The sequence below is a fragment of the Cygnus olor genome, chromosome 9, assembly GCF_009769625.2.
Source record: "Cygnus olor isolate bCygOlo1 chromosome 9, bCygOlo1.pri.v2, whole genome shotgun sequence".
NCBI lineage: Eukaryota > Metazoa > Chordata > Aves > Anseriformes > Anatidae > Cygnus > Cygnus olor.
In genome coordinates, this window is record NC_049177.1 from 13,657,885 (window position 1) to 13,671,525 (window position 13,641).

At 55.3% G+C, this 13,641-nt stretch overlaps 1 protein-coding gene across 2 annotated transcripts; it reads left to right on the plus strand.

Moving 5' to 3' along the window:
- Positions 1-481: 481 nt before the first annotated feature.
- APOD (apolipoprotein D) lies at positions 482-13,496 on the plus strand. Of its 2 annotated transcripts, XM_040566632.1 has the most exons (7): positions 482-712; positions 758-3,359; positions 3,431-3,569; positions 5,787-9,605; positions 9,922-10,043; positions 11,391-11,479; positions 12,448-13,496. In XM_040566632.1, the coding sequence occupies exons 4-7, from the start codon at positions 9,483-9,485 to the stop codon at positions 12,681-12,683; spliced, it is 570 nt and encodes a 189-aa protein (XP_040422566.1). In that variant the 5' UTR covers positions 482-712; positions 758-3,359; positions 3,431-3,569; positions 5,787-9,482; the 3' UTR covers positions 12,684-13,496. The 2 variants fall into 2 exon arrangements, with proteins under 2 accessions (XP_040422566.1, XP_040422565.1); XM_040566631.1 differs by having other exon boundaries at positions 758-9,041; positions 9,452-9,605.
- The last annotated feature ends 145 nt before the right edge of the window (positions 13,497-13,641 follow it).

Below are 13,641 nucleotides of genomic sequence, written 5' to 3' on the forward strand. Positions count from 1 at the left end.
GAAGATGACGGACTTGCAGAAAAGTTTCCCCAGAAAAGCCTTGTTTGGGGGCTCTACTTGGGAATCGTTCACAGTGCCTGTCCATGTTCAGTCTTTGTGGTGGTTAACGAGTCTCCAAGTTGTCCCGCCTCTGCCTAGGTCTCAGCTACGCAGTCAGGGGATGCTGCGTCCGACTGTGTCCGTCTGTGTGTGTCTGTGTCCATGTCAGTGCACTGCCTGAGCTGCATATGGCTTTTTGAGAACAACAGCGCATTTGCAGTCTCACAGCTCCCGTGTTTCATTAGCAAAAGGCAGCCAGAGAGAGGCCTCTGCAAACGCATACATTATCAGTATTTATATTTGATGTGGTTTCCTCAAATGACACCGTTGGGAGAGTGGTGATACGCGTTATTCGTTGCCTCAGCATTCTGCATGTCATTAATCCAAATGCTACAGCTGCCTGGTAATAAGGATTAGCTCTTCTTACAGACAGAACGGAGACTCGCAAGCCAAGAACTGTCCAAGGCCATGAAAGGACCTCGTGCCAGAGCCACGGCTGGGATTTCACAGCACGTGAGCCCGAGCCCCTTCCTCTGCCCCTCTGAGAAGAGCTCAGGTGAGCTGCCAGCACCCGGTCTGATTTCTGCCTTGGTGGGAGCTCCGAGTGGATGTCTGGGGGTGAGAGGAGCGGAGTGCAGGCATGGGAAGAGCAAGTGTCAAATGTTTCTGTACGGTGCAGATGGTCACGTGAGCTCTGAGCCAGCAGAGGAAAGCCAAGATGACCAAGCAGGTCCCTTCCCATCCCGAACTTTCTGCAGCTGCTCAGTGTCCAGAGAAAACTTGTTTGTGAAATCCGTTCCCTGAGGCAGCTAAACCCTTGTTTTGTGCTGTAGTGTTGTGTTTGTGCAGACATTGAGGGCAGATCGTTGTCTTGCTGATGAATAACAGAGGGAAGAAAATTCCATTTAGAGTGACCTCCAAAGCTGGAGGACAGAGGAGTCGGAAGAAAGCTCAGTGGAAATCCTGTGGAAGTCCATGCTTGTTGCTGACGTGGTGTCCTGTGAGGAGTTAGGCTGCCAGAGGTGCCTGTGGCTTTCCTTTCAGGGGCAAGCTGCCCAGACCGTGGTGGTGTTGTACCTTTTTCTGCACATTCCTTATGATGCTTTGGAAGATGGCCAAAGTACAGTTCCTTGATACATCCTTCAGCTTTTGCAAAATGTTTCTGTTTTTCTGTTCAAATCAGGATGGTTCTCTGTGATAACTCTGGGAGTCAAGAAGTCGTCCTCTGTGTGGTGTTTGCTCCGGTCTAGCTTAACAGCAAGGAGACTCCTGGGGCCCCCCAAGTGAGCGCTGTGAACCTGTCTGGGTACTCCAAATAGCTCCAGGTTCTCTTTGTATCGACCACAAAACAAGTCCCAAAACAGTGAGCAGTCCCAGTGAGTGTCCCTGACGTCATGGCACCTGTGGTTCTTGGCTGACACCCAGCTTGAAACCTCCACTAGCAGCAAAGGGAGAGAGAGAATTTAGAAGACAAAGTTTATTGCAGGTGGAATACATAAAGATCATCTACGAAAGTCAAGAGGAAGCAGAAGGCTCTTCTAAGCTGCAAGAGCTGCAGAGGAAGTGGTTCGTCTCAGGCAGGGGCAAGAAGTTGCTATAGAGATCCCTCGTTGATAGTCTTGTATGTCCTTACCTGTACGCTGAGCTGCACAGCAAGTAAGACTGTATGCTTCTTCCTCTGGGCTCCAGGAGTCTTTACCACTGCTGCAGGTGGGTGACGTCCTAGGTTTGCTGTTCTCATATGGCTGAAAGAGCTCAAACTGTTTCAGAATCAGTCAGGAGGTGAACTATACCAAAAGTGAGATGTGTTGTGTTGGATATGCCCTGCAGTCTGCTTGACTGAGGGAAAAACAGCATTTGGAGAAGAAATTCGTTTGGTCTGACGAGGAGATGAGGCTCAGGGTATCGGGTGCAGAAGCTGGAAATGCACGTGCCATCCTACCCACCACTTCTGCTAGCTGGAGCCATGGGTTTAAACCACCATGCAGAAATTCAGCTGGATTTCTTTTCCTTGAAAAGAAATCAAAGAAAATCAGCATTATCAGCTGGAAAACAACAACAAAAAAAAGTAATATGTCAAATGAAGATTAGAAAGCTGTACTGAAAATCTCTACAACAGGCACCACGCGTGAGTAAGGCTGCTGAATCCCTGCATTGATCGATGCTGGCTCAGCTGCACCCAGCTCTGCAACAGTGCCACCCAGTGCACCTGAAGTGGGAGACTTGCTTCGCATTTTGCAAACTTTAAGACCTAGGAAACACGGAATGGTTTCATCTTCCTGGCCTGGAGGCTGCCCCAAACACAGTGATGCTGTGTAAACAGGAACACGGCAACAGCAGCCCCTGTCTTTCTGGCTGGTGTTTCAAAAGGTGAGTTTTCAGCTTCTTATGCGACCACAATGCCGAGAAATGCCTTAGAAACAAACTCAAACCAATACCAGCAAGTTTCTCAGCCGGCAACTTGAGTAATGGGGATGGGAGAAATGCTACAAATAGCATGAGAATTTGTAACAGAGCCAGCTCCACCTCCAGGGCCTGGCCTGGAGCCAGCCAGAGTTAATTCATTCCTAGTGGAGCTGGGAGCCTGAGGGTACTGCTGATACAGCCATATTGTGTTCTCCCCTAGCACTTGTTCAGGGAGGTAGCAGAGCTGAGGCTTCACCTAAAAATAATGGTGTGAAATAGTAGTTTTGCCCTGACAGGAGCTTACCAAGAGGCACAAAGCTGTGTGATCTTCAGCATGCAGTGCCTTCTTGTGCAGCATCTCTATAGCAAAAAGCAGCTCTTCACATCGCGTCAGGATGACTGCACCACTGAGCTGTGCTGCGAGCACAGCCCCAGCTCCAGGCACGTGTGGTGTGGGCTGGCCGACAGCGGCGCCTCGCTGGGGCAGGGGGCAGCTCTGGGCACGGGGCTTGGCCAAGCCTGCGATCCATGTGGTTATCACGTCCATTATACAGCGAACACGCAGCAATTCACTTCCCTCGGGGTGGTTTAATTCCTCTCTCTGAGGGTGGTTTGCCTCCCAGTCCTTACTGCAAGCAGAGCAGTAACAGAGCAGCCTCTGCCCAGCCCACTACCTGTGGATTTGCAGTACTGCTTTCCAGCCACAAAGCTGTCCACCACCAAAACCAGGTGCTTTGTGCCAGGTGCTTTGGCCCCTTGTCTGTACGGTTTCTGTCATGCAGGAGCTGGCAGGTGATATGTAGAGCACTGCAGTTACCCTGTCCTCACCACCACACAGCCAGAGAGCTCTGGTGACTGAAATTGAAGAAAATCTCTGCTTTGATTGTAGAGCGAGCCTTTGGGGAAGTAATCAGGTAAGAGCTGTTTTGGTTTAGTGCTGTAATGTGAAGACTTTTGTAGCGCTGTAACAAAGACTTCTGTCTAGCTCCAGCAGTTCTGCTCCTGGCACTGCCGCTGGCTTGCGAAGCTCTGAACAGCTCACTCGGCCTGTGCTGAGCTCCCTCGCCACCTGCACCACCTCTGCCACTATCCTGGAAGTGTGCTGGAAAGTGGAAAAACAACAAGTAGGTACTGCACTGCATAGCTGTTGGTTGACTCGTTTTGTTGTTGGGACCAATGTCAGAATAAGTGTTACCTCTCCCCATTTCTATAGGCTGAATTACTTTTGGTTGTAGAATAAAAAATACGGCAGCAGCCTTCCGCGTGAAGGCTGCTGCAAGGGACTTATAAAGTCCTCTCAACATGTATAGCCTGGGGCAGGAAGGTGCCAGGCTGAGGGCAGACATTAGCACTGCTGAGCTGCTTTTAACCTGGCCCCGAGGTTAACCATTGCCCCACAGGCACGTGCTCAGTGACCCTGAACGGCAGCCTGGGGGAAGCTTTGCATCGTCTCCTGCTGCCTAAGTGCTGCCAGAGCAATCACGCCGCCTCCTGGGGTCAGGTGCTGCACGAGAACTCATTTTCCTGGTGAGACTTTAACCAGTCTCCATGGCAATCAGTCAGCAGGCTGCCAGCACCCCGCGTCCTTGCCTCTCCTTCCTGCTTGCTGGCTGCCCAGGGGTGCTCAGGCATTGGGTGCACAGCACAGCACCTTCCCTGTGCATGTCTAGGCCCTTTTTGCTCTCCTCTGGTGCTTTTCCAGCCCCTGAGCCACGCATGAGCTGCCTGCTTCCTTCAGGAGGAGCAGGACCCCCCAGCGGGAGCAGGCAAGGGAGGTGGCTGCCAGCACAGGCACTCAGGAGCTTGAAACCGATCCCAGGTTGTTCACCCCATCCCTGGGAAGTTCCTGAGATGCTCCTGTACCTCTGTCCTGGCTTAGGAAGCTTTTGCTCTGTTCCATGGATAACAACTATTTTGTAAGAATAATCATGGCAGGGAATGAAATTATGACGTGTTTTTGGAAAAATTCAGAGTAATTGGATAAAGCATCCATTGCCTCACTCCAAGTCTTTGTACTGAAATACAGGCCTGGCTCGTGTCCCTGGGGGTGGAGCACAGATAAAAGCATCTTTAATGCTGTCTGAATTAATTACTCCTAAAATCTCCTAACTCGTTTGATTGAAACTTGCTGTGAAAGGTCTCTCTGTGCCATTTCAAAGTGTAACTATGTATTGAAACGCAGTCAGAGCACCAACCGCTGAATTTATGTTATTTATTTTCAGTATAACATAAACTCCATCCTAGCAAACACTTAGCCCTGTGTTTCACTGTAAGGCATGCGTGCTCTGGCGTCGTGGCCTCAGTGCAGCTATTCATGGGCAAAGCCAATGCCTAGGCTGCTGTCTTTATGACATGTGCTTTCAGCATGTGCTGAAAGATGTGACTTGGCCTTTCTGAAAAGGGGCTCTTAAAATTCTCTACCCACATGCTATAAACCTGTATCATGAGGAACTCGTGGGTTGTATATAGGTTACAGAAAATGTAATTGTGTAACTGCGTTAATGCATTCCTGAGCTAAGGTGCTGAAATATGTGCTAGCTGCAGAAAATAGTGCTGGGGGGGTTAACTAGCCGTGCTTGGGCACCTCCTGGACAGCCCCAGCAATGCTGCGAGCAGGTCCTTGTGCCTCCCCAGGGAGAACAGAAGGTCCCCCTGCAGGAGCAGCTCTCTAAGTGTGCTTAATGACATTTTTTTAAAGCATTTGGAAAATGTTTCAGTATGCTGGGGACCACTTAAGGACTGCAAAAAAAGCATTATGAACACAGGAATAAAAGCCCCAGGGGCTGGGTGGGGTATCCGGGGTGAGCCCTGGGCTGCTCGCGCTGCCTGGCTCGGGGCGCCCCAGGGTGGCAGCACCCCGGGTGGCAGCACCCTGGGCTGAGCCGTGGCACTCGCAGCCAGCGGCACTCCCAGCACGGCTGTGGGGCCGGTGTCACAGCCCTGTCCTGCGGAGGTGCTACTCTGCCCCCTTCTGCTGCGCCTTTCTGCTTGCTCTTCTCTGCGAGAGCAAAGCCAGGCTGAACGCACGGCGTGCCTGGTACCTAGTGTAAGAGGTGATAATCAAAACAAACAAAAAAAAGGGACCTTATTTATCAGTGTACAGTTGACCTTAGTGCAGGACACTTCTGAGACTTGCTGCAAAGCTGGGATCAAGCACTGTCCGAGCTCTGGTTTTTAGGGTGAGCACATCCCCGGGGTGAAGTGCCGCCGGACCAAAGTTTTATTGCTGATCCAGCTCTGGCTCTGCGATGTAGTCCTGAATGCAGAGACTTGTCCCACTCTGTTTTTTACCTCCCTGAGCTTATTTTTCTTTGTTCTATTTCATTTTTCTCTGCTTTCAGACAGGTGGGGACCCCACTGGCTTCTCTCCCCAGGGACTTGTCCTTCCAGACCTCAGCAGAGGTACAGACCAGGCAGGGGAGCCTTCCTCAGAGCCCTGCCACAAAGCCTGTTCTTCAAGGATTGTCCCTCAAATAACAATGTTTTGTTTAGCTTTACAACTTCTTAAGTCCCTCTCTTTAGTTTCTCGTGTTTTGAATATATAATTGGATAATTTCCAGGGTGGAGAACTACTCACTAATTGTATACAGGTGGATCACGACATCTTTCGTGCACTTGCTTGGACTGAGTTCCCACAGCCCCGGAGGCCAGTTCACGCTTCCAGAGCTTGTCTACTTCATTTGGTACCATAACTGTACTTGGAAATTCTGCACTGTTTTGCACAAACAGATTTCAAAGCACATTCTGCCACTCCTAGAAACAGAAGAAAATTCCCACCTGCCCTCCCTTTCTCTGCCTTTTCCCCTGCGGGCTCATTTTTGTCTCTATACACGTTTCAGCCTGTTTGGCCTTCCCAAAGCCACGTTTCCTTTAGAGGAGGCAGAAAAAAACAACCAAAACAAACTTGCAGGAGAAAAGGCAGAGAAAGGGAGGGAAGGCATCTTCTGTACGGGGAAGAGCTGTCCACTCAGTATGGCCTCGGACTTGGGATGTCCCTGCCCTGGCACCGCAGGTCCCGCAGAGAGGCCCCAGCACTGGGGCACGGGAGGCAGGGCCCTGAGGCCAGGCCTGTCACAGCACGGCCACGCGTGGCAGCTCTGCAGCCCCCACACGGTCGGGTTGCTCAGGCCCCATCGGGAGATGAAGGCTCCTCGTGGGGCCAGCCCTGGGCGGGCAGCTCCCCAGGCAGGAGCTGGCGGTGTCCCACGGGCAGAGGCTGGGCCCGGAGCCCCAGGGCCCCACAGGGCCTCCACCAGAGGCTCTTCTGGCTGGTGTGAGCCTGAGCATTTTCTAGGCTGTCCTGATCGGATCCCATCACAGGGCTGAGATGCTGGTGTTGCCGAAAACCCCAGGTCTGTTCCACCAACCTGCTGCAACAGCACCCCAGGAGCTGCCTGCCGCAAGCCTGGCCCCATGCAACCCCACGTCCACCACGGCCTCTGCTCCCGGAGGAGCGCTTCCACCTGAAGCTTACAACCAACACCATGATACATACGGCATGGTGCTCTCCAGGTACGTGGGGGAGGTGGACGGAGGAGATGGCATTTTGAAGGAGGAGACACCCCCCAAGAAGTTCAGGTGCCCGCTGCCACCACAGGCTTCTCTGTGGCCCAGCTGGCAGCCCCGTGGTGAGGAGCAGGCAGCAGCCCTGGTGGGGTGCTGGGGGACACGGTGTGATGAGACAGCCTGTCCCTCGGGGTCAGGTCCCCTGGCCTGGCCAGCTAAAGCTTCTCCATCGCATAGATGCCAGGAGCTGGTTTCAGGGTGGTGTGGGGTGCGTGATGGGACAACCTCAGCTCCACACGAAGCGGGGTCACCTGCAGACGGAGCTTCAGGGGTGGTGTGGAGTGTCCTACCCGGCCCTCAGCTGGCTGGGTTTTGTCTGCAGCTCCGGCTTATGGCAACAAGGGTTTCCCTTGCTGCACCCACTCCTGCCTCCCCTTGCGCCCACGCACCCCACACCCGCCTCGCCCCCTGAGCCTGCCCCGCTCCACCCTCCCCTCTGCTCCTGCCCTGCAGCTGCTTCGTCACCCAGAAATGCGGGGGAGGCTTCATTCCTGCGCGAAGCGCTCGGAGCGTGTCTCCTGCTCCCCCCTTGCCTGGTTTCCCCCGGCTTCTCCTCCTTCCTGTCCTCCCACCCCTGCTCCAGCTTCCTGCCCTTTGATGTGCCTCCGCTCCTTTGCTCCCGGGCAGGCGCCGCCTGCCAGGTGGAGGTGAGCCCTCCCCACCCCACAATTAGCTGTGATCCGAAGGTTCAGCTTTTCCCTGACCCCTTGCTCTGTGTGGCCGGGCTCACAGCACCACCATGGCCAGCAGAGCCCAGAAATGTGCCCCTCGAGATGGTGGCACCAGCCCCAGGCAGGTCCCAGCAGCCAGGGCTCTGCTTCGAGGCACCCGGGGCTGCCCTGGCCCGTCCCTCCATTGATGGCCTTTTTCAGGGGGGGACATTGGCTCCTGGGGCATCGTTTGGGCAGCCAGGGGCTCCTGAGCATGTGTGCGTATGTGTGAGGAGGGCACATGGTGCATGTAAGAGCACACATGGAGTGAAAGTCTCAGCAGAGATAAGATTTTAAAAAATGTAATTGAAGGCACGGAGCATCCTGCCTGTTACTCAACTCTGCTTGCATAACCCCCGGGACCGGCAGCGTTCACAGATGACTGCGCCGCTGTCAAAATCATTTGGTGGGCACTTGTTGGAAAAACTGTCAGGTCAGCGCGGAACTAATTGCACAGGCATCTTTCACTAATAATGAGATTTAAAAATCTAGAAAAATACCTGCCAAATACTTTGGAGCTCTCCGGATGAGCCTGCGATGCCTCTCGGTGCTCAATCCTCCCCGTGTACCGGGGCTGACTGGGATGGGGACGGTTCGGAGCCTGCCATGAACACGCATTACAGGCCACGTGCCATCGCCCATGTCACCTAACAAAACTCATGCTGTGACAGTCCTCCTGGCAAGGTGGCCTGGTAGGTGTGGAGGAGCCAGCGTTCCCCCTCCTGGCAGGAGTTTCACCCTGGTGCTGGTCCCCCTGCTGCATCCCCTGGGATGCTGGTGTGTCCCTGAGCGTGCTGCCGCTGCCCCGAGCATCTGCAGGGACTTGGAGCCCCCAGACCAGGCTCTGCGTGGGGCAGGGGGTCACACATCGCCCCTGGGAGCACGGCGGTGGCTGCTCGTGGGCCAGAGGGAGCAGGACAGGAGCTGCTGCTGCTTTCTCAGGGGCTGCAGTCCTTCTCCTCTCCCTGCCATCCGCACCCAGGGCTGCGGCGAGGGCTGCTCCTGGGCGCTGCGGGCGGCTGGGCAGCAGGGAGCTGAGCAGCTGGGGAGCTGAGCACAGACACACGGGGCGCCTTTGTTTGCCTGGGTGAGCAGCCAAGTTGCAGCCCATCTCCGGCTTCGTACCAGCTGCAGATCTAAAGCAGCTGACCGGCCCTCCAAAAAAACAAAACACGTCTAGGACCAGGGAGTGGCTTGCGCTGGTGCTGAATAATGATGGTCCTGGCACGCTTATAAAGCCATGAGGCGGAGAGCTCGCTACAGAGCTGATCCTGGCAGCCCTGGCCCTCCGCAGAGCATCGCTGCACCTCATCAGCCAAGGTATGTGTCCGAATGAAGAGAGGCAGTGCCCCTTCGCAGCCCGCAGCTGGAGGCAGGCTGGGCTTGCCTTTAAAACTTGGGGAAAATGCTACCACTGCTCCTGAGGAGGAGCTGCTGGCCCAGAAAGTGTCCTGACCCTGGGGCTGCGCTGGGTGAGCACCAGCGGAGGGGGATGCAGCATCGTGCCCCAGGGCACAGGGCTGGGAGGGCGTGCTGCAGGAAAACGGGCCATCTCCTTCCTCGCAGCACGCCTCGGGGCGGGCGGATTGTGCTTTATTTGGTGCTGACGGGGCTCCTCACCTACTTCCCATCCTGCACACCGCAGCGCTGCGAACATCCCGGCACACGAAGCTTTGCTGTCCCTCCCGCCGCCTCTCGGGGCCCACCTCAGCTACTTTGCTCCTTCCCAGGTCCGTTTCCCACCTGCATCCCGGCACAACCATGCTGGGCACGGCAGCGCGGCTCTCAGTCCTGCTCGGTCTCCTCGGCTTCGGGAACGGGCAGATGTTTCACATGGGGCCGTGCCCAGACCCCCCCGTGCAGGAGGACTTCGATATCTCCAAGGTGTGACGCGCCTTCTGAAACCTCACAGCGGGCAGCAAGGAGGGCGCGGGTGGCAGGGGAGCAGCGGTGCAGTGACCGGGCGTGGGGTGGGTTTGAAGGGTCCAGCCTGGGAGCCCCAAGGCAGTGGGGTGATGCTGGTCCTGTTCTTCGTTCTCCACCTGGTACAGTGCTCGCTCAGCCCCGCGCTGAGCAGTGCCCGCTGCAGTGCCCGTGGCTCCTATGAACACATCGGGCTCGGCCGTGCCACCAGCAGAGCCCGGGTGCCCTGCTCCGGCCCCTGGTGCTCAAAGCTTCTCTCTGGACTTTCTTTTCTCAGTATTTGGGAAAATGGTACGAGATAGAAAAGCTGCCCTCGAATTTCGAGAAAGGAAGCTGCATCCAGGCAAATTACTCGCTGAAGGAGAACGGGAAGTTTAAAGTGATCAACAAGGAGCTGCTGTAAGTGCTCGCGTGCAGGCTGTGCCTGCACTAGCAGGGTTCCCACCACCTCTCTTGCTCTCTCTGGGGGTGATTTTTCTCCAAACCACCTGTTTCTGGGCGTGGGGGTGCTGGGGGAAGCACAGGCTTGGATGTTGCTCTGTCTGGCTCCGCCACAAACCCTGGTATCACGGGGTGCCAGGGGCAGGATGAGCGCGTGAGCGAACAGGGAGGGAAGCGCGGTCCCTGCGCTCCCTGGCATGCTGTGGGGACTTTGTTCTGCTTCACAACAACACCACAGCAACACGCTTTGTGTCTGGCAGGGAGCTGCTTCCATGCTGCTCTCCAGCAGCGCTGCATCAACTCTGCAGCTCCCATGCTGGGGATGCACCAGGCAAGCAAACAGCTGTGGTTACCTGTGGGAGGTGCAGGTGGGGCATCCCAACGGGACCAGGGGCTGCAGACATGCGCACGCACACGCACACACACACACACACACACACACGCACATTCCCCCTTTTTTACATGCAGGAAAAATGAGCTGGAGATACAAAGTGACTTAGGCAAAGCGGCAGGGGGTGCTGCTCTTGAGACATGAGCTTCTACCTCCTTGGGTGTTCCTGTTTCACAGGAAACTGAAAGTTTCCTGCCCCAGGGGCAGCGTCTAGGTCGTGAGGCATGCGGGGAATAAATGCAATTACAAGACGGGCAGCCAAGTGGCAGAGCCTGCTGCCAGCAGGGCAGTGCTCTGCACCCGCAGCGAAACAAACCCCAACTCACCAAGCAGGGCCAGGTAATTTGTGTGTGGATGAGTGTGCTGCCTTCCAAAAAATGCAGGTCGTTAAACAGTGGTGAGCATGTGCCTCAGGCCAGGGTCCCACCGTGGTTGCGTTGCACCGCTCCTCCCAGCACCATGCTCCTGCTGCCCATAGGCAGTGGTGACAAGTGTCACCAGGCCGAGCTCTGTCCCCCAACCCTTAAAAAAAATAATAAAATAAAAAATTTGGCACCACATAGGGCACTGCGGGGCAATGGAGCAGGGCAGAGGCAGCCTGCAGGCTGCACAGTGCTGTGCCTTCAATGTCAGCAGCACCAGTGCTGGGATTTTGGTGTCGAGGAAGAGGCAGCAAGGAAAAGAGAGGCACCTGGGGCACAGGGGATGTGTGACCCAGGACAGTGTTTTCCCCAGGACCTGGTGTGTCCTGGGTGCTGCTGAACCCTTCCCTGCAGGCGAGCTATCCCCGGGTTAGCTGGTACAGGGCCCAGCCCCTCCTGGTGCAGCCGGGGGGTAATTTACTGGACATAAAGTCTTAAATGGGATTTCAAGCTCACCTAATTCTATTTCTTGCTGTGTCCTTCTCCCCGTAGTTCCAGTGGCAAAGTTAACGAAGTTGAAGGAGAAATCATGCACACGGATGTGAAGGAGCCGGCCAAGCTCAGTGTCCGCTTCAACTGGTGTAAGTCTGTGTGGGGCTGCTGGCACGGAGCGGGCTCAGCTCCCCTGGCAGCAGCGGTGCAGAGCCACAGAGCCAGGGGTGAACCTGCCGGGGGGCTTGGCAGTGCCACAGAACGAAGGCATGGGGCTTGGAGCAGCCGTTGGTGGTTTGAGGGTGTTTATAAAAAAAAAAAAACAAAGCGAGAGAGACTGGCAGCATCTCCAGCACTTCAGGCCATTTCACAGATGGGGAGGGAGAGGGCTGCTGGTGCGGGAGGCAGGAATAGGCTTGCTTTTGTGGGCACGGGGGTATGGCGACCAGCCCACACCGCCTCTGTTTACAAGCTCCTTTTAATAGTCTTTAATAATGTGGTTTTGTTTGCTTTTGTCCTCCCCTGTGAGTGTAACACACCAGAGGGGCCTGTGAAGGACGGTGCATTTCGTTCCTCCCGCATGGCAAGGCACCTTGTCTGCAGCAACGCTAGGGAAAGCGAGAATAAATCCCCCGTGCCCCCTCTTACTGTACTTCCTCGCACCTTCCCCTTGGCTGTTTGACAGCACTTGCGTGGTTATTTGGAGGTATGGGAGGACACGTACAGGAGGTGCAGGTGCTGCTCGCGGGAGCAGCCAGTCCATCCCAGGCACTGCGGAGGCACCACCCACACCCCTCTGCCCGCAGCCCGTGCTGCGCAGGCACCCTGTATACGGCTATGGGCTGGGCTGCTTTTCAGTGGCATGGACAAGCTGTGCAGGTCACAGCGTTAACTTCCCAGCAAGACCTTCCAGTTCAGGGCTTCATGGCTTTCTCGAGTCCCTCTGGCGGAACAAGGAGTCCTGCTAGGGCTTTATAAATCACAGCTCCCTGGGCTGACCGCAGCTGCGCAGCTTGGCAGCAGCAGAAGTGGGAACAGCCCCGGGAGTGAGGCTGTAGCCATCTGCTGTGCAGAGAGGGTCACCTGCCACGTGTAACCCAGCCCTTCCTTCCCCTAGTCATGCCTTCTGCCCCTTACTGGGTAATCTCCACCGACTACGAAAACTATTCGCTGGTGTACTCCTGCACGAACATCCTCTGGCTCTTCCATGTTGACTACGCCTGGATTATGTCAAGAGCTCCCGACATGCACCCGGAGACTGTGGAGCACCTGAAGAGCGTCCTCCAGTCCTACAAGATCGACACTGAGAAAATGATGCCCACGGATCAGCTTAACTGCCCCGCTGACATGTAACTCCCGGCACGCAGCCACACAGCACCAGACGAGCTATGAACTTTGTTGCTTTTGTTATTAGCCATTAGATTTCTCTTTGTAACAGAGAAATGCAATAATCCCTTTGCTAATGGTAGTTTGCCAGCCCTGAGTCACTCCGTGCTGTTGTTCCCTCTGTTGCTGTTCCCTGTTTCATCTCACTCTGCCTGATTTTGGCAGGGTGGCTGATTCAAAGCTGATGGGTGCAGAAAAGAAACCCTGACGTGCAGGCGTGAAGCTCTGCTGTTGCTTCAAATCCTCCAGCATGGGGACGCAGAAAGTTATGAGCTGCTATGTGCAAACGTTAGCCCCAGGGGGAACCATGCACCCACAACTTGTTTTGATGCTTCTGGGCCTGCTGGGAGCACAGGGTGTCTGAGCACATGGGGTCGGTGCTGCAGCCTGGGGCTGGGCGTTTCGAGCGCATTTTCTGGTGCGGGGCAGTAGGTGGAAGCTACTGCCAAGTCAGTAGATCTACTTGCTAGGGTTCGGGTCTGGCCTTTTTAAAGTCTGAGAAGTCTGAAAATGTCCAGAAAAACAGCATTGCTCCATCCCTGGTGTCTGTACATGTCTTCCTGTGCTCCTAGCGAGGCTGGTCCTGCACTACGAGAGCTCCGAGTATACCCGTAAGCAGACAGAAAGAGTGGGGGCTGCTTGCTTGGCCTCTGCTCCCGAGGCTTTCCCCTGCTCACTGCCTCCTGTGCGCCCACTGGCTCTACCCTTGCCCTGCCAGGGGCTCTGCTACAGCTCTGCTCACATAGCACTGATGCAACTCATTAAAACAAAATCCAAACACCTGCTTCTGGCCCTCTCTGCCTTTCTGCCTGCGTGGCATGTTGTCGGCTGGGCGCCCACCTCTGTGCTTCTGCCTCCCACCCGGGAGGGCCTGGCTGCGGTGGCCTTACCCCCGGCTGCTGCGGGGATGTCCTGGTGTGGTGCA